General features: G+C 29.6%; 1 protein-coding gene across 5 annotated transcripts in view; it reads left to right on the top strand.

The window, feature by feature from the left end:
• The first annotated feature begins 306 nt into the window (after positions 1 to 306).
• senp7b (SUMO specific peptidase 7b) overlaps positions 307 to 20,999 on the top strand; it is a 24,653-nt gene continuing 3,960 nt past the window's right edge. For 2 of the 5 annotated variants that reach the window (XM_074627163.1, XM_074627161.1), the window contains exons 1-12: positions 307 to 567; positions 3,790 to 3,898; positions 4,332 to 4,405; positions 4,490 to 4,702; positions 5,701 to 5,810; positions 5,886 to 6,037; positions 6,138 to 6,411; positions 16,406 to 16,506; positions 16,661 to 16,789; positions 16,860 to 16,893; positions 18,588 to 18,941; positions 20,609 to 20,826. In XM_074627163.1, coding sequence (XP_074483264.1) covers positions 3,794 to 3,898; positions 4,332 to 4,405; positions 4,490 to 4,702; positions 5,701 to 5,810; positions 5,886 to 6,037; positions 6,138 to 6,411; positions 16,406 to 16,506; positions 16,661 to 16,789; positions 16,860 to 16,893; positions 18,588 to 18,941; positions 20,609 to 20,826 — 1,764 coding nt within the window. In that variant the 5' untranslated portion in view covers positions 307 to 567; positions 3,790 to 3,793. Of the gene's footprint in view, positions 568 to 3,789; positions 3,899 to 4,331; positions 4,406 to 4,489; positions 4,703 to 5,700; positions 5,811 to 5,885; positions 6,038 to 6,137; positions 6,412 to 16,405; positions 16,507 to 16,660; positions 16,790 to 16,859; positions 16,894 to 18,587; positions 18,942 to 20,581; positions 20,827 to 20,999 lie in introns of all 5 variants that reach the window. The other 3 variants (XM_074627162.1, XM_074627159.1, XM_074627160.1) reach the window with 2 other exon arrangements.

Genomic DNA, 20,999 nt, shown 5'->3' with positions numbered 1-20,999 from the left:
CGTGTTAAACTTTATTTACTTTATTAAATATTTGATTGCATATTTTATTTAATCTGTTATTAATTCATTTATATTTATTTATTTGTTATTCTTTTTATTTTTTATTGATTATGTTTGCATTACATATATTTATTTTTTGTTATTTAATTTATTTACATGATTTATATATATATAGTTATTTATTTGTTATTTTTTGTAGTTTTTATATTACACATTATTTTTTGTAATGTATTTATATTATATTTTAGTTCAGTTTTCAATGACGTCATCGCGTAAACCCCGCTCCGTGCGTCGGCGTGCTGACGTAGCGGATGTTGTCATGTCGTCATGAGTGTCAGCAGCAGAGCAGCAGAGCAGCTTCTTCCTCTCAGAGCAGCAGAGCAGCAGAGCAGCTTTATCTATAGTATTATATTGTTTTTAACTGGTAACAGAGTGGACTGAACTACATGATCCGGCTGGAGAGTTCAGCAGCTTTTAACAGCCTGAACAACAAGAAGAAGAAGAAGTCAGGCAGCAGCTAACAGAGCTAACAGAGCTAACAGCTCAGCTAGCTCCAACAGCTGTCAGGTACAGTTAGCTTTAGCATCTGTTAGCATCCTGCTAGCATCACTACACTGAGCTAATCTAATGTAAATACTGACCTGAACCCTGATATATACCTGATACATACCTGATACATACCTGATACATACCTGATATATACCTGATACATACCTGATACATACCTGATACATACCTGATACATACCTGATATATACCTGATACATACCTGATATATACCTGATATATACCTGATACATACCTGATATATACCTGATACATACCTGATATATACCTGATATATACCTGATACATACCTGATACATACCTGATATATACCTGTGTTCTACCTGTGTTCTACCTGATATATACCTGATACATACCTGATACATACCTGATATATACCTGATACATACCTGATATATACCTGTGTTCTACCTGTGTTCTACCTGATATATACCTGATACATACCTGATACATACCTGATATATACCTGATATATACCTGATACATACCTGATATATACCTGATACATACCTGATATATACCTGATATATACCTGATACATACCTGATACATACCTGATATATACCTGTGTTCTACCTGTGTTCTACCTGATATATACCTGATACATACCTGATACATACCTGATATATACCTGATACATACCTGATATATACCTGTGTTCTACCTGTGTTCTACCTGATATATACCTGATACATACCTGATATATACCTGATATATACCTGTGTTCTACCTGTGTTCTACCTGATATATACCTGATACATACCTGATACATACCTGATATATACCTGATACATACCTGATATATACCTGTGTTCTACCTGTGTTCTACCTGATATATACCTGATATATACCTGATACATACCTGATATATACCTGATATATACCTGATACATACCTGATATATACCTGTGTTCTACCTGATACATACCTGATATATACCTGATATATACCTGTGTTCTACCTGATACATACCTGATATATACCTGATATATACCTGTGTTCTACCTGATACATACCTGATATATACCTGATATATACCTGATATATACCTGATACATACCTGATATATACCTGATATATACCTGATACATACCTGATATATACCTGATACATACCTGATATATACCTGTGTTCTACCTGTGTTCTACCTGATATATACCTGATATATACCTGATACATACCTGATATATACCTGATATATACCTGATACATACCTGATATATACCTGTGTTCTACCTGATACATACCTGATATATACCTGATATATACCTGTGTTCTACCTGATACATACCTGATATATACCTGATATATACCTGTGTTCTACCTGATACATACCTGATATATACCTGATATATACCTGATATATACCTGATACATACCTGATATATACCTGATATATACCTGATATATACCTGTGTTCTACCTGATATATACCTGTGTGTTCTCCAGCTGCTCTCAGAGAGTCAGAGACCAGAGGGTCAGTGTCTCTGAGCTAACCTGTCAGCACCTTCAGCAGAACCTCGTTAACATTTACTACTATTCTATATTCAACTAGTTAAATACAGAAATACAAACACAGCACAATATAAAGGAACATTGTTTATGAAGAACTAGGATATTCTGCTCAATTCGGCTCATAAATAATACACCAATAATAATATATAGGAATAATAATAATATAGAGTAATAATAATTTATAGGAATAATAATATAGAGTAATAATAATATATAGGAATAATAATATATAATAATATAGAGTAATAATAATATATAGGAATAATAATATAGAGTAATAATAATTTATAGGAATAATAATAGAGTAATAATAATATAGAGTAATAATAATATATAGGAATAATAATATATAATAATATAGAGTAATAATAATATATAGGAATAATATAGAGTAAAAATAATATATAGGAATAATAATAATAATATATAGGAATAATAATATAGAGTAATAATAATTTATAGGAATAATAATATATAATAATATAGAGTAATAATAATATATAGGAATAATATAGAGTAAAAATAATATATAGGAATAATAATAATATATAGGAATAATAATATAGAGTAATAATAATTTATAGGAATAATAATATATAATAATATAGAGTAATAATAATATATAGGAATAATATAGAGTAAAAATAATATATAGGAATAATAATGATAATATATAGGAATAATAATATAGAGTAATAATAATTTATAGGAATAATAATATAGAGTAATAATAATATATAGGAATAATAACATATAATAATATAGAGGAATAATAATATATAGGAATAATAATATATAATAATATAGAGTAATAATAATATATAGGAATAATAATATAGAGTAATAATAATTTATAGGAATAATAATAGAGTAATAATAATATATAGTCATTTACAAACAACAATATCCATTCCCAGCTAGCATTCAGCTATCATTCAGCTATCATTCAGCTAGCTTTCAGCTATCATTCAGCTATCATTCAGCTAGCATTCAGCTAGCATTCAGCTAGCATTCAGCTAACATTCAGCTAGCATTCAGCTAACATTCAGCTAGCATTCAGCTAGCATTCAGCTAACATTCAGCTAGCATTCAGCTAACATTCAGCTAGCATTCAGCTAACATTCAGCTAGCATTCAGCTAACATTCAGCTAGCATTCAGCTAGCATTCAGCTAGCATTCAGCTAGCATTCAGCTAACATTCAGCTAGCATTCAGCTAGCATTCAGCTAACATTCAGCTAGCATTCAGCTAGCATTCAGCTAACATTCAGCTAGCATTCAGCTAACATTCAGCTAGCATTCAGCTAGCATTCAGCTAGCATTCCAGTAGGAGAAATAAAGAAAGAATATAATTAATAATCATGTTCCTCTTAGTTTTTGTTTGTTTGTTTGTTTGTTTTTGAGTGTTTTCCAGTTTCAACGTGAATCTCATGAAATGTGTTAATAGTTGTGAACTAGTGGAGTTTATAAGTTTATAAGAGATTAAAACCTCTTGTTTTTACATGTAGTCTGGTGGAGCTGCTCAGAGCTCAGCAGTCTAGTGATGAAGAGGCCTCAGCTTCTATTCCTCACCTCAAAGAGCCCATAGAATAAATATAGTAATACTATATATACATATATATGTATATATAGTAACAGCTGAGCAAAGCTCTTCAACTGGTCACTGGGTTTAAACTGTCTGACTGTGTTTGTTTCTTCTTGTTCTTCAGTAACATGGCGTCTCCGTTCAAAATCCCCAAGAAGAAACAGCCTTCTGACTCCGCCCCCCTGCACACGTCACCGCTGGCCCGCCTCCAGAGCTCCGCCCCGGAATTTAAGGTGGTATTACTGATCTGTCAGCAGTTCCACATCTGTTTATTAGTTTAAAGCGGTATTATCTGCCAGCCTAGCTTAAGGTGGTATATCGTAAATGTTGGGTCATTTAAGGTGGTATTACAATCTGCCAGCCTAGCTTAAGGTGGTATATCGTAAATGTTGGGTCATTTAAGGTGGTATTATAGATCTGCCAGCCTAGCTTAAGGTGGTATATCGTAAATGTTGGGTCATTTAAGGTGGTATTACAATCTGCCAGCCTAGCTTAAGGTGGTATATCGTAAATGTCGGGTCATTTAAGGTGGTATTATTGATCTGCCAGTGTCTCTGATATATTTAAAGATATTTTGATTTAAATTGAAGACGATCATGTTAATATTTAATGAATAATAATAATAATATTTATTATTGCTGATTCCGTGTGTTTTGGTGTGAACAGAGTTACGGGGGTCCGTCCAGCAGAGGAAGAGCTGACAGGATGCATGCTGGGAACTCCTCATGGAACAGACAGAGGTCAGTATAATAATAATAATATTAATAATAATATTAATATTATAATAATAATAACTCTAATCTAAACTGTGACCTGTCCGTCAGTGATCCTCTCTTCAGGAACGTGGTCAAAACGCTGCTGGGACTCAACAGACCCAACACAGCAGCCAATCACAGAGGAGCAGCAGCAGCAGCAGCCAATCACAGAGGAGCAGCAGCCAATCACAGAGGAGCAGCAGTCAATCACAGAGGAGCAGCAGCCAATCACAGAGGAGCAGCAGCCAATCACAGAGGAGCAGCAGCAGCCAATCACAACGGGTCAGTTCTTATAGCACGATAAACAACAACAAAGAGCCTCAAATATCATCATAGTTTATATTTTTACTGCTGCAAAATAATAATAACAGTAAAACTACATACACACATATAGATATATAAAATAAAATAAAATAAAATATTAATATTAAAGAAGGAATTCATCAAATGTGACATAAATTGATATTTCTGTTGTGCTTTTTTATTTATTTGTCTTCGTATTAATTCCTCTATTTATTGACTTTCCTATTCAATTTTCCTTTTTATTTATTTATTGATTTATTGATTGATTTATTATTAATTCTTTATTTTATTTTAGAAAAATAATACAGAAATAAATAAACACACAAATAAATATATTTTAATTTTGAATACATACATTATACATAAACTCATAAAATAAGTCAAAAATAAATGCAACAATTAAAGAATAGATTAAAGAATTAATAAGAATAAATAAAAGGGAACATTAAATAGGAATATCTCGATAGACGTGATGAACAGATATTAAATAGTTTTTTTTAATGCAGTTATTGACTATTTAATTGTCCCTTTTATTTTTTAAATTATTTTAAACGATGTAAAGTGAAATTAATATGTAAATAAATAAATACACTTCAATAAATACTTATATTTAAAAATTAACAAATAAATAAAAAAAATAATTTTGAATAAGTCAAAAATAAATGCAAAATGAATACAAATAATAAATATAAGTGAAAATGATAAATTATGTATTATTCTGATATAAATAGGGGAATTAAATATGAATAAATAAATTAAAACCGAAATATCTATTTATGTCAAATTTTATCAATTAATGCCGAGAATAATTAGTAATATTATTTTTGGTACATTTAATGTCATATTAATTCATATGGGATATTTATTTATATATATTTCACCATGTGTTGATCTCATTGGTTCTGTTTCATAATGTTTATTCTGTTGGTTGTGAGCAGTGAGTCGTGAGTCGTGTTGTTCTGTGTCTGATCCACCAGATGGCGTCCTAAGAGAGCGTCAGACCGCCTGCTGCTGCCTGACGGGACCTCAGAGCGCCCGTCTCCACCACAGAAGAAGAAGAAGAGTGACCTCCCTGGTGAAAGCTGTGGTATGTAATCAGGTTGATTGATTGACTGATTGATTGATTGATGAATGGATCAATAATCATCAATGGTTCTTGTAGAACCTTCAGACCCGTCCTCCTCCAGAAGCATCTCCGTGGACTCTCTGGACTCTCTGGCACAGCTGAGAGGTGGCGGGCATGCTGGGAGTTTGAGTTCTCCTGCCGTCAGAGGGAGAACGTGGAGGAGACGGGACGCCGCCGCTGAGGGCGAGGTAAAGGTCAAAGGTCATGGAGGAAGAGATGTGATATTTCACTGGGATGTTTTATGATTCAGACAGTTCAATAATAATTCATATTTCATATTTAACTCAGCAGCAGAGCTCGTCTCCCTCCGGCTCAGACCAGACGTCAGAGGACGACTCGGTGTCTCCGTCCAGAATCAAACCCGCCGTGATGTCACCGAGGACGGCGGGCGAGAGGAGGCGGAGCCTGGACCGGACGGCGTGGATCACCGCCGCCAGCAGCAGCAGCAGCGACCTGCTGGGAGACCTGAGGGAGAAGGAGAGGGAGAGATGGAGGGAGTTCAGAGAGAGGAAGAACACCGTCCTTCATCTACGACTCAAGAAACCCACCCACTCTGAACCCAGTCAGTTTATTCATTTTAATATTAATAATAATAATAATAATATTAAAACACTCTGAACCCAGTCAGTTTATTCATTTTAATATTAATAATAATAATAATAATAATATTAAAACACTCTGAACCCAGTCAGTTTATTCATATTAATAATAATAATAATAATAATAATATTAAAACACTCTGAACCCAGTCAGTTTATTCATTTTAATATTAATATTAATAATAATAATAATAATATTAAAACACTCTGAACCCAGTCAGTTTATTCATTTTAATAATAATAATAATAATAATATTAAAACACTCTGAACCCAGTCAGTTTATTCATTTTAATATTAATAATAATAATAATAATAATATTAAAACACTCTGAACCCAGTCAGTTTATTCATATTAATAATAATAATAATAATAATAATATTAAAACACTCTGAACCCAGTCAGTTTATTCATTTTAATATTAATATTAATAATAATAATAATAATATTAAAACACTCTGAACCCAGTCAGTTTATTCATTTTAATAATAATAATAATAATATTAAAACACTCTGAACCCAGTCAGTTTATTCATTTTAATAATAATAATAATAATAATATTAAAACACTCTGAACCCAGTCAGTTTATTCATATTAATAATAATATTAATATTAAAACACTCTGAACCCAGTCAGTTTATTCATATTAATAATAATAATAATAATAATAATAAAACACTCTGAACCCAGTCAGTTTATTCATTTTAATAATAATAATAATAATATTAAAACACTCTGAACCCAGTCAGTTTATTCATATTAATAATAATAATAATAATAATAATATTAAAACACTCTGAACCCAGTCAGTTTATTCATTTTAATAATAATAATAATAATATTAAAACACTCTGAACCCAGTCAGTTTATTCATTTTAATAATAATAATAATATTAAAACACTCTGAACCCAGTCAGTTTATTCATTTTAATAATAATAATAATAATAATATTAAAACACTCTGAACCCAGTCAGTTTATTCATATTAATAATAATATTAATATTAAAACACTCTGAACCCAGTCAGTTTATTCATATTAATAATAATAATAATAATAATAATAAAACACTCTGAACCCAGTCAGTTTATTCATTTTAATAATAATAATAATAATATTAAAACACTCTGAACCCAGTCAGTTTATTCATATTAATAATATTAATATTAATATTAAAACACTCTGAACCCAGTCAGTTTATTCATATTAATAATAATAATAATAATAATAATATTAAAACACTCTGAACCCAGTCAGTTTATTCATATTAATAATATTAATAATAATAATAATAATAATAAAACACTCTGAACCCAGTCAGTTTATTCATATTAATAATAATAATAATATTAAAACACTCTGAACCCAGTCAGTTTATTCATATTAATAATATTAATATTAATATTAAAACACTCTGAACCCAGTCAGTTTATTCATATTAATAATAATAATAATAATAATAATAATAATAAAACACTCTGAACCCAGTCAGTTTATTAATTTTAATAATAATAATAATAATAATAATATTAAAACACTCTGAACCCAGTCAGTTTATTCATATTAATAATATTAATATTAATATTAAAACACTCTGAACCCAGTCAGTTTATTCATATTAATAATAATAATAATAATAATAATATTAAAACACTCTGAACCCAGTCAGTTTATTCATATTAATAATAATAATAATAATAATAATAAAACACTCTGAACCCAGTCAGTTTATTCATTTTAATAATAATAATAATAATATTAAAACACTCTGAACCCAGTCAGTTTATTCATATTAATAATAATAATAATAATAATAATATTAAAACACTCTGAACCCAGTCAGTTTATTCATTTTAATAATAATAATAATAATATTAAAACACTCTGAACCCAGTCAGTTTATTCATTTTAATAATAATAATAATATTAAAACACTCTGAACCCAGTCAGTTTATTCATTTTAATAATAATAATAATAATAATATTAAAACACTCTGAACCCAGTCAGTTTATTCATATTAATAATAATATTAATATTAAAACACTCTGAACCCAGTCAGTTTATTCATATTAATAATAATAATAATAATAATAATAAAACACTCTGAACCCAGTCAGTTTATTCATTTTAATAATAATAATAATAATATTAAAACACTCTGAACCCAGTCAGTTTATTCATATTAATAATATTAATATTAATATTAAAACACTCTGAACCCAGTCAGTTTATTCATATTAATAATAATAATAATAATAATAATATTAAAACACTCTGAACCCAGTCAGTTTATTCATATTAATAATATTAATAATAATAATAATAATAATAAAACACTCTGAACCCAGTCAGTTTATTCATATTAATAATAATAATAATATTAAAACACTCTGAACCCAGTCAGTTTATTCATATTAATAATATTAATATTAATATTAAAACACTCTGAACCCAGTCAGTTTATTCATATTAATAATAATAATAATAATAATAATAATAATAAAACACTCTGAACCCAGTCAGTTTATTAATTTTAATAATAATAATAATAATAATAATATTAAAACACTCTGAACCCAGTCAGTTTATTCATATTAATAATATTAATATTAATATTAAAACACTCTGAACCCAGTCAGTTTATTCATATTAATAATAATAATAATAATAATAATATTAAAACACTCTGAACCCAGTCAGTTTATTCATTTTAATAATAATAATAATAATAATATTAAAACACTCTGAACCCAGTCAGTTTATTCATTTTAATAATAATAATAATATTAAAACACTCTGAACCCAGTCAGTTTATTCATATTAATAATAATATTAATATTAAAACACTCTGAACCCAGTCAGTTTATTCATATTAATAATAATAATAATAATAATAATAATAATAAAACACTCTGAACCCAGTCAGTTTATTAATTTTAATAATAATAATAATAATAATAATATTAAAACACTCTGAACCCAGTCAGTTTATTCATATTAATAATATTAATATTAATATTAAAACACTCTGAACCCAGTCAGTTTATTCATTTTAATAATAATAATAATATTAAAACACTCTGAACCCAGTCAGTTTATTCATTTTAATAATAATAATAATAATATTAAAACACTCTGAACCCAGTCAGTTTATTCATTTTAATAATAATAATAATAATAATATTAAAACACTCTGAACCCAGTCAGTTTATTCATTTTAATAATAATAATATTAAAACACTCTGAACCCAGTCAGTTTATTCATATTAATATTAATAATAATAATAATAAAACACTCTGAACCCAGTCAGTTTATTCATATTAATAATAATAATAATAATAATAATAATAAAACACTCTGAACCCAGTCAGTTTATTCATTTTAATAATAATATTAATATTAAAACACTCTGAACCCAGTCAGTTTATTCATTTTAATAATAATAATATTAAAACACTCTGAACCCAGTCAGTTTATTCATATTAATATTAATAATAATAATAATAAAACACTCTGAACCCAGTCAGTTTATTCATATTAATAATAATAATAATAATAATAATAAAACACTCTGAACCCAGTCAGTTTATTCATTTTAATATTAATAATAATAATAATAATATTAAAACACTCTGAACCCAGTCAGTTTATTCATATTAATAATATTAATATTAATATTAAAACACTCTGAACCCAGTCAGTTTATTCATATTAATAATAATAATAATAATAATAATAATATTAAAACACTCTGAACCCAGTCAGTTTATTCATTTTAATAATAATAATAATAATAATATTAAAACACTCTGAACCCAGTCAGTTTATTCACATTAATAATAATAATAATATTAAAACACTCTGAACCCAGTCAGTTTATTCATTTTAATAATAATAATAATATTAAAACACTCTGAACCCAGTCAGTTTATTCATATTAATAATATTAATAATAATAATAATAATAATAAAACACTCTGAACCCAGTCAGTTTATTCATATTAATAATATTAATAATAATAATAATAATAATAAAACACTCTGAACCCAGTCAGTTTATTCATATTAATAATAATAATAATAATAATAATAAAACACTCTGAACCCAGTCAGTTTATTCATTTTAATAATAATATTAATATTAAAACACTCTGAACCCAGTCAGTTTATTCATATTAATAATAATAATAATAATAAAACACTCTGAACCCAGTCAGTTTATTCATATTAATAATAATAATAATAATAAAACACTCTGAACCCAGTCAGTTTATTCACATTAATAATAATAATAATAATAAAACACTCTGAACCCAGTCAGTTTATTCATTTTAATAATAATAATAATAATAATATTAAAACACTCTGAACCCAGTCAGTTTATTCATTTTAATAATAATAATAATAATAAAACACTCTGAACCCAGTCAGTTTATTCATATTAATAATATTAATAATAATAATAATAATAATAAAACACTCTGAACCCAGTCAGTTTATTCATTTTAATAATAATAATAATAATAATGTTAAAACACTCTGAACCCAATCAGTTTATTCATATTAATAATATTAATATTAATATTAAAACACTCTGAACCCAGTCAGTTTATTCATTTTAATAATAATAATAATATTAAAACACTCTGAACCCAGTCAGTTTATTCATATTAATAATAATAATAATAATAATAAAACACTCTGAACCCAGTCAGTTTATTCATATTAATAATAATAATAATAATAATAATAAAACACTCTGAACCCAGTCAGTTTATTCATATTAATAATAATAATAATAATAATAATAAAACACTCTGAACCCAGTCAGTTTATTCACATTAATAATAATAATAATAATAAAACACTCTGAACCCAGTCAGTTTATTCATTTTAATAATAATAATAATAATAAAACACTCTGAACCCAGTCAGTTTATTCATATTAATAATAATAATAATAATAATATTAAAACACTCTGAACCCAGTCAGTTTATTCATATTAATAATAATAATAATAATATTAAAACACTCTGAACCCAGTCAGTTTATTCATATTAATAATAATAATAATAATAAAACACTCTGAACCCAGTCAGTTTATTCATATTAATAATATTAATAATAATAATAATAATAATAAAACACTCTGAACCCAGTCAGTTTATTCATATTAATATTAATAATAATAATAATAAAACACTCTGAACCCAGTCAGTTTATTCATTTTAATAATAATAATAATAATAATATTAAAACACTCTGAACCCAGTCAGTTTATTCATATTAATAATAATAATAATAATAATAATAAAACACTCTGAACCCAGTCAGTTTATTCATATTAATAATAATAATAATAATAATAATAATAAAACACTCTGAACCCAGTCAGTTTATTCATTTTAATAATAATAATAATAATAATAAAACACTCTGAACCCAGTCAGTTTATTCATTTTAATAATAATAATAATAATAATAAAACACTCTGAACCCAGTCAGTTTATTCATTTTAATAATAATAATAATATTAAAACACTCTGAACCCAGTCAGTTTATTCATATTAATATTAATAATAATAATATTAAAACACTCTGAACCCAGTCAGTTTATTCATTTTAATAATAATAATAATAATAATATTAAAACACTCTGAACCCAGTCAGTTTATTCATATTAATAATAATAATAATAATAATAAAACACTCTGAACCCAGTCAGTTTATTCATTTTAATAATAATAATAATAATAATATTAAAACACTCTGAACCCAGTCAGTTTATTCATTTTAATAATAATAATAATATTAAAACACTCTGAACCCAGTCAGTTTATTCATTTTAATAATAATAATAATAATAATATTAAAACACTCTGAACCCAGTCAGTTTATTCATTTTAATAATAATAATAATAATAATATTAAAACACTCTGAACCCAGTCAGTTTATTCATTTTAATAATAATAATAATATTAAAACACTCTGAACCCAGTCAGTTTATTCATTTTAATAATAATAATAATAATAATATTAAAACACTCTGAACCCAGTCAGTTTATTCATTTTAATAATAATAATAATAATAATAAAACACTCTGAACCCAGTCAGTTTATTCATTTTAATAATAATAATAATAATAATATTAAAACACTCTGAACCCAGTCAGTTTATTCATATTAATAATAATAATAATAATAATAAAACACTCTGAACCCAGTCAGTTTATTCATTTTAATAATAATAATAATATTAAAACACTCTGAACCCAGTCAGTTTATTCATTTTAATAATAATAATAATAATAATATTAAAACACTCTGAACCCAGTCAGTTTATTCATTTTAATAATAATAATATTAAAACACTCTGAACCCAGTCAGTTTATTCATATTAATATTAATAATAATAATAATAAAACACTCTGAACCCAGTCAGTTTATTCATATTAATAATAATAATAATAATAATAATAAAACACTCTGAACCCAGTCAGTTTATTCATTTTAATAATAATATTAATATTAAAACACTCTGAACCCAGTCAGTTTATTCATTTTAATAATAATAATATTAAAACACTCTGAACCCAGTCAGTTTATTCATATTAATATTAATAATAATAATAATAAAACACTCTGAACCCAGTCAGTTTATTCATATTAATAATAATAATAATAATATTAAAACACTCTGAACCCAGTCAGTTTATTCATATTAATATTAATATTAAAACACTCTGAACCCAGTCAGTTTATTCATATTAATAATAATAATAATAATAATAATATTAAAACACTCTGAACCCAGTCAGTTTATTCATTTTAATAATAATAATAATAATAATATTAAAACACTCTGAACCCAGTCAGTTTATTCACATTAATAATAATAATAATATTAAAACACTCTGAACCCAGTCAGTTTATTCATTTTAATAATAATAATAATATTAAAACACTCTGAACCCAGTCAGTTTATTCATTTTAATAATAATAATAATAATAAAACACTCTGAACCCAGTCAGTTTATTCATATTAATAATATTAATAATAATAATAATAATAATAAAACACTCTGAACCCAGTCAGTTTATTCATATTAATAATATTAATAATAATAATAATAATAATAAAACACTCTGAACCCAGTCAGTTTATTCATATTAATAATAATAATAATAATAATAATAAAACACTCTGAACCCAGTCAGTTTATTCATTTTAATAATAATATTAATATTAAAACACTCTGAACCCAGTCAGTTTATTCATATTAATAATAATAATAATAATAAAACACTCTGAACCCAGTCAGTTTATTCATATTAATAATAATAATAATAATAAAACACTCTGAACCCAGTCAGTTTATTCATTTTAATAATAATAATAATAATAATAAAACACTCTGAACCCAGTCAGTTTATTCATTTTAATAATAATAATAATAATAATAAAACACTCTGAACCCAGTCAGTTTATTCATTTTAATAATAATAATAATATTAAAACACTCTGAACCCAGTCAGTTTATTCATTTTAATAATAATAATAATAATAATATTAAAACACTCTGAACCCAGTCAGTTTATTCATATTAATAATAATAATAATATTAAAACACTCTGAACCCAGTCAGTTTATTCATATTAATAATAATAATAATAATAATAAAACACTCTGAACCCAGTCAGTTTATTCATTTTAATAATAATAATAATAATAATATTAAAACACTCTGAACCCAGTCAGTTTATTCATTTTAATAATAATAATAATAATAATAAAACACTCTGAACCCAGTCAGTTTATTCATTTTAATAATAATAATAATAATAATAAAACACTCTGAACCCAGTCAGTTTATTCATTTTAATAATAATAATAATATTAAAACACTCTGAACCCAGTCAGTTTATTCATATTAATATTAATAATAATAATATTAAAACACTCTGAACCCAGTCAGTTTATTCATTTTAATAATAATAATAATAATAATATTAAAACACTCTGAACCCAGTCAGTTTATTCATTTTAATAATAATAATAATATTAAAACACTCTGAACCCAGTCAGTTTATTCATTTTAATAATAATAATAATAATAATATTAAAACACTCTGAACCCAGTCAGTTTATTCATTTTAATAATAATAATATTAAAACACTCTGAACCCAGTCAGTTTATTCATATTAATATTAATAATAATAATAATAAAACACTCTGAACCCAGTCAGTTTATTCATATTAATAATAATAATAATAATAATAATAAAACACTCTGAACCCAGTCAGTTTATTCATTTTAATAATAATATTAATATTAAAACACTCTGAACCCAGTCAGTTTATTCATTTTAATAATAATAATATTAAAACACTCTGAACCCAGTCAGTTTATTCATATTAATATTAATAATAATAATAATAAAACACTCTGAACCCAGTCAGTTTATTCATATTAATAATAATAATAATAATAATAATAAAACACTCTGAACCCAGTCAGTTTATTCATTTTAATATTAATAATAATAATAATAATATTAAAACACTCTGAACCCAGTCAGTTTATTCATATTAATAATATTAATATTAATATTAAAACACTCTGAACCCAGTCAGTTTATTCATATTAATAATAATAATAATAATAATAATAAAACACTCTGAACCCAGTCAGTTTATTCATTTTAATAATAATATTAATATTAAAACACTCTGAACCCAGTCAGTTTATTCACATTAATAATAATAATAATAATAAAACACTCTGAACCCAGTCAGTTTATTCATTTTAATAATAATAATAATAATAAAACACTCTGAACCCAGTCAGTTTATTCATATTAATAATAATAATAATAATAATATTAAAACACTCTGAACCCAGTCAGTTTATTCATATTAATAATAATAATAATAATAAAACACTCTGAACCCAGTCAGTTTATTCATATTAATAATATTAATAATAATAATAATAATAATAAAACACTCTGAACCCAGTCAGTTTATTCATATTAATAATAATAATAATAATAAAACACTCTGAACCCAGTCAGTTTATTCATATTAATAATATTAATAATAATAATAATAATAATAAAACACTCTGAACCCAGTCAGTTTATTCATATTAATATTAATAATAATAATAATAAAACACTCTGAACCCAGTCAGTTTATTCATTTTAATATTAATATTAATAATAATAATAATAATATTAAAACACTCTGAACCCAGTCAGTTTATTCATTTTAATAATAATAATAATAATAATATTAAAACACTCTGAACCCAGTCAGTTTATTCATTTTAATAATAATAATAATATTAAAACACTCTGAACCCAGTCAGTTTATTCATATTAATAATAATAATAATAATAATAATAATAAAACACTCTGAACCCAGTCAGTTTATTCATATTAATAATAATAATAATAATAATAATAAAACACTCTGAACCCAGTCAGTTTATTCATATTAATAATAATAATAATAATAATAATAATAAAACACTCTGAACCCAGTCAGTTTATTCATTTTAATAATAATAATAATAATAATATTAAAACACTCTGAACCCAGTCAGTTTATTCATATTAATAATAATAATAATAATATTAAAACACTCTGAACCCAGTCAGTTTATTCATTTTAATAATAATAATAATAATAATATTAAAACACTCTGAACCCAGTCAGTTTATTCATATTAATAATAATAATAATAATATTAAAACACTCTGAACCCAGTCAGTTTATTCATTTTAATAATAATAATAATAATAATATTAAAACACTCTGAACCCAGTCAGTTTATTCATATTAATAATAATAATAATAATAATAATAATGATAATAATAATAATGATAATAATAATAATGATAATGATAATAATGATAATGATAATAAATGAGATGTATGTGTTTCAGTTGTGCTGTCGAGTGAAGAGGAGGAAGAGGAGGGTGAGGATGAAGGAGACGGAGGAAGGAGGACGTCACAGAGTCAGCTGGAGGAGTCTGAGCCGACTCAGGTAGGAGAGCTGTCAGCCATAATCTGTTATTATTAACCAGGTGATCTATAGATCAGGTGACCTATAGGTCAGGTGATCTATAGGTCAGGTGAGGCTGTAACATGAGTTATTAAAGTAATGAGGGTTGATTGTGTCCCTGTGTGTTGTCTGACAGGCTCAACAGGCTCCATCAGGTGAAACAGACGAGTTTGACCCTCCGCCGCCGCCGCCGTCCTTCCTGCAGCTGGACTTCATCTCGCTGCACGCCGGCCTGACGCACGCCCACGCCAACGGGAAGATGATGGTGAGTAGTACGCCTCAAATACTTAATTTAATGAAGCCTAGTTTAACATTGTTGTTGTTGTTGTGTGTAGATCACTGAGAACGGCGTCACTCTTCCTCTGAAAGGTAAAAACATACTTTAATTCTTTCCATTTAGTATCTGAACTACTGAACTAACTCTGCTGGACGACAGAGACGCTCAAATCTAGACTAGTTTCAGGTTTTAATAATTATTCACTGTTATAGATATATTAATATATATATATATATTAATATTCACTATAAGGACTATTCTCTAAATATTATTATTTCTAATGAGATTAAAACTTTTTCCCAAACTGATGTTTCTCTAAATATATCTCAACTTTTCTCTCAAAATATTACAATCATTTTTCTTAAAACATTATATCTTTATTTCAGAAAATATTTAGACTTTATCGTGTAAATGTCCTGAAACTCTTTGTAAAGTCTGATAGATGTTTGATTCTATAATATAATATAATAATATATAATATAATATAATAATATATAATATAATAATAATATAATATAATAATATATAATATAATATAATATAATAATAAAGTATAATATATAATATAATATAATAATAAAGTATAATATATAATATAATATAATAATATATAATATAATAATAATATAATATAATAATATATAATATAATATAATATAATAATAAAGTATAATATATAATATAATAATATATAATATAATAATATATAATATAATATAATAATATATAATATAATAATAAAGTATAATATATATTATAATATAATAATATATAATATAATATAATAATCCATCCATCCATCTTCAACCGCTTATCCGGGATCGGGTCGCGGGGGCAACAGCTCCAGCAGGGGACCCCAAACTTCCCTTTCCCGGGCCACATTAACCAGCTCTGACTGGGGGATCCCGAGGCGTTCCCAGGCCAGAGTAGAGATATAATCTCTCCATCTAGTCCTGGGTCTTCCCCGTGGTCTCCTCCCAGCTGGTCGTGCCTGGAACACCTCCCAAGGGAGGCGCCCAGGAGGCATCCGTGCTAGATGCCCGAACCACCTCAACTGGCTCCTTTCGACGCAAAGGAGCAAGGACTCTACTCCGAGTCCCTCACGGATGACTGAGCTTCTTACCCTATCTCTAAGGGAGACGCCAGCCACCCTCCTGAGGAAACCCATTTCGGCCGCTTGCACCCGCGACCTCGTTCTTTCGGTCATGACCCAACCCTCATGACCATAGGTGAGAGTAGGAATGAAGATTGAACGGTAGATCGAGAGCTTTGCCTTCCGGCTCAGCTCTCTTTTCGTCACAACGGTGCGGTAAAGCGAATGCAATACCGCCCCTGCTGCTCCGATTCTCCGACCAATCTCACGTTCCATCGTCCCCTCACTCGCGAACAAGACCCCAAGATACTTAAACTCCTTCACTTGGGGTAAGGACTCATTCCCTACCCGGAGTAGGCAAACCACCGGTTTCCTGCTGAGGACCATGGCCTCAGATTTAGAGGTGCTGATTCTCATCCCATCATAATATAATAATATATAATATAATATAATAATATATAATATAATAATATATAATATAATATAATAATATATAATATAATAATAAAGTATAATATATATTATAATATAATAATATATAATATATAATATATATAATCATATCTCTTTGGTAGTTTTAGTTTTCATGTAGGATTGTGTGTTGATGTTTTATCAGATGAAAACCAAAGTGAAAGTGTCCTGTAGTATCGGCGTTAACCGTACCGTACCGTTGTGACTGCCCGTCTCTCTCAGGAGGTGAGGAGGAGGATGGCGAGGTCACCGTGGTGGCGTCTCAGGTTCGGGGTTACGGCGTCTGGGACGGGGGCGTGGCTCAGGAAGGGACTCTATTGGCTGGTTGGAAAGGTCCCGCCCCCTCGCTGCTCTTCCTGTGGGTGACTGACGCTCAGGCCAACCTACTGCAGAAGGAGCTGTCCTCCATCCAGACCTCAACCCAGACCCTCATCCAGACCCCCATCCAGACCTCCAACCAGACCTCCAACCAGACCCCCAACCAGACCTCCAACCAGACCTCCAACCAGACCTCCAACCAGACCTCCATCAAGATCTCCAACCAGACCTCCAACCAGATATCCACCACCGCATCAGGTAAACTACCTCGAATCAGACTGTCTGATGTCTATATGGAGGTTATTCCAGAGGAAGGGACAGACAGGAGGTCTTGAGTTCAGATTTAAAGACCTCCACAGAATCAGACTGTCTGATGTCTACAGGGAGGTTATTCCAGAGGAAGGGACAGACAGGAGGTCTTGAGTTCAGATTTAAAGACCTCCACAGAATCAGACTGTCTGATGTCTACAGGGAGGTTATTCCAGAGGAAGGGACAGACAGGAGGTCTTGAGTTTAGATTTAAAGACCTCCACAGAATCAGACTGTCTGATGTCTATGGGGAGGTTATTCCAGAGGAAGGGACAGACAGGAGGTCTTGAGTTTAGATTTAAAGACCTCCACAGAATCAGACTGTCTGATGTCTACAGGGAGGTTATTCCAGAGGAAGGGACAGACAGGAGGTCTTGAGTTTAGATTTAGTCTTCTAACACGTTTCAGCCTGAACACGGACAGAAACAAGCTGCTGTGTAAACACATGATCAGTCGTGTGTTGGCTCAGTCAGGAAACACTCCATGTAGTTTCCATCATCACTCTGTTTCCACACTCAGAGAGGTACAGTCAGACAGAGCGCTCACTCTGACGCTGTTTCCCTGAACCATGAATGTCACCCTGAAGGAAAAACTAAAACAGAACAACACTTTACTATTGAGCAAAAGAAAAGCTTCACACAGCAGATCTATCTGAGTAATATCTTCACACACAGACTGGAGGCTGTTGTGTGTTTTCACGGCGTAGTGAGTCCTCCTCTCACAGAGACGATCTCTGCAGCAGCAGCAGCGTCTCCCTGCAGTTGAATGGGGGATTGTCTGAATGAAGGCTTGACTGGACCTGTGAAGCTTCATGGAAAATTAACTTTTGACAACTTCTGCAGCCCTCCAACTCTGGGCAGGAACCAAGCATCCAATCAGGGGGCTCCCTCCGCGCCTAGCGGCCAATCACAGGGCCCGACCACACGGACCGATTTCAGCTCTGAGAACTTCAGAACGGGGAAAACAGCGACGGCTGCCAACGAGTCCTGAGGTGGAAACATGTTGACGTTTCACAGAGGAGAGCAATACTCTCCATGTTTCTGTCCTGTAGCATGGGCAACAACTGGGCAACCACTGGGCAACCACTGGGCAACCAAAAGGCTACCACTGGGCAACCACTGGGCAACCACTGGGCAACCAAAAGGCAACCACTGGGCAACCAAAAGGCAACCACTGGCCAACCAAAAGGCCACCACTGGGCAACCATTGGGCAACCACTGGGCAACCACTGGGCAACCAAAAGGCCACCACTGGGCAACCATTGGGCAACCACTGGGCAACCACTGGGCAACCAAAAGGCCACCACTGGGCAACCACTGGGCAACCAAAAGGCCACCACTGGGCAACCACTGGGCAACCACTGGGCAACCACTGGGCAACCATAGGGCAACCACTGGGCAACCAAAAGGCCACCACTGGGCAACCACTGGGCAACCACTGGGAATTAACTGTTCAGCAACTGGGCAACCACTTGCCAACAACTGGGCAACCACTGGGCCAATATACAGCTAGACCGGGCTAACTGGGTAAACTGGACCAGTCTCTGGAGGTTATACTAATGTGTCCTCCTGGTCCTCCTGGTCCTTCAGGTCCTCCTGGTCCTCCTGGTCCTTCAGGTCCACCGTGCTCCTTCCTCCTGCTGGTGTTGAAGGAGCAGCTTCAGGAGCTCCAGGCCGCCCTGCTGAACTCCATCCTGGACATGGAGGAGTACCGGAGGGGCTGCTCCTCCTCTGGACCCGCCTCCCCTCTGGACTGGACCCACGGACTGCTGCTCCTCCACAGCTGTCCTCCTCCTCTGGACCAGCACCTCCTCGGACTGCTGGGACACTCTGCTGTAAGACTCCTCCTCCTCCTCCTCCTCTTCTTCCTCTTCCTCTTCCTCTTCCTCTTCCTCCTCCTCCTCCTCCTCCTCCTCCTCCTCCTCCTCCTCTTCTTCCTCTTCCTCTTCCTCTTCCTCCTCTTCCTCCTCCTCCTCATCCTCCTCCTCCTCCTCCTCCTCCTCCTCCT

Source organism: Sebastes fasciatus, chromosome 24, assembly GCF_043250625.1.
Source record: "Sebastes fasciatus isolate fSebFas1 chromosome 24, fSebFas1.pri, whole genome shotgun sequence".
Lineage (NCBI taxonomy): Eukaryota > Metazoa > Chordata > Actinopteri > Perciformes > Sebastidae > Sebastes > Sebastes fasciatus.
The sequence above is the reverse complement of the archived record's forward strand: the minus strand, read 5'-3'. Positions and strand labels throughout refer to the sequence as shown.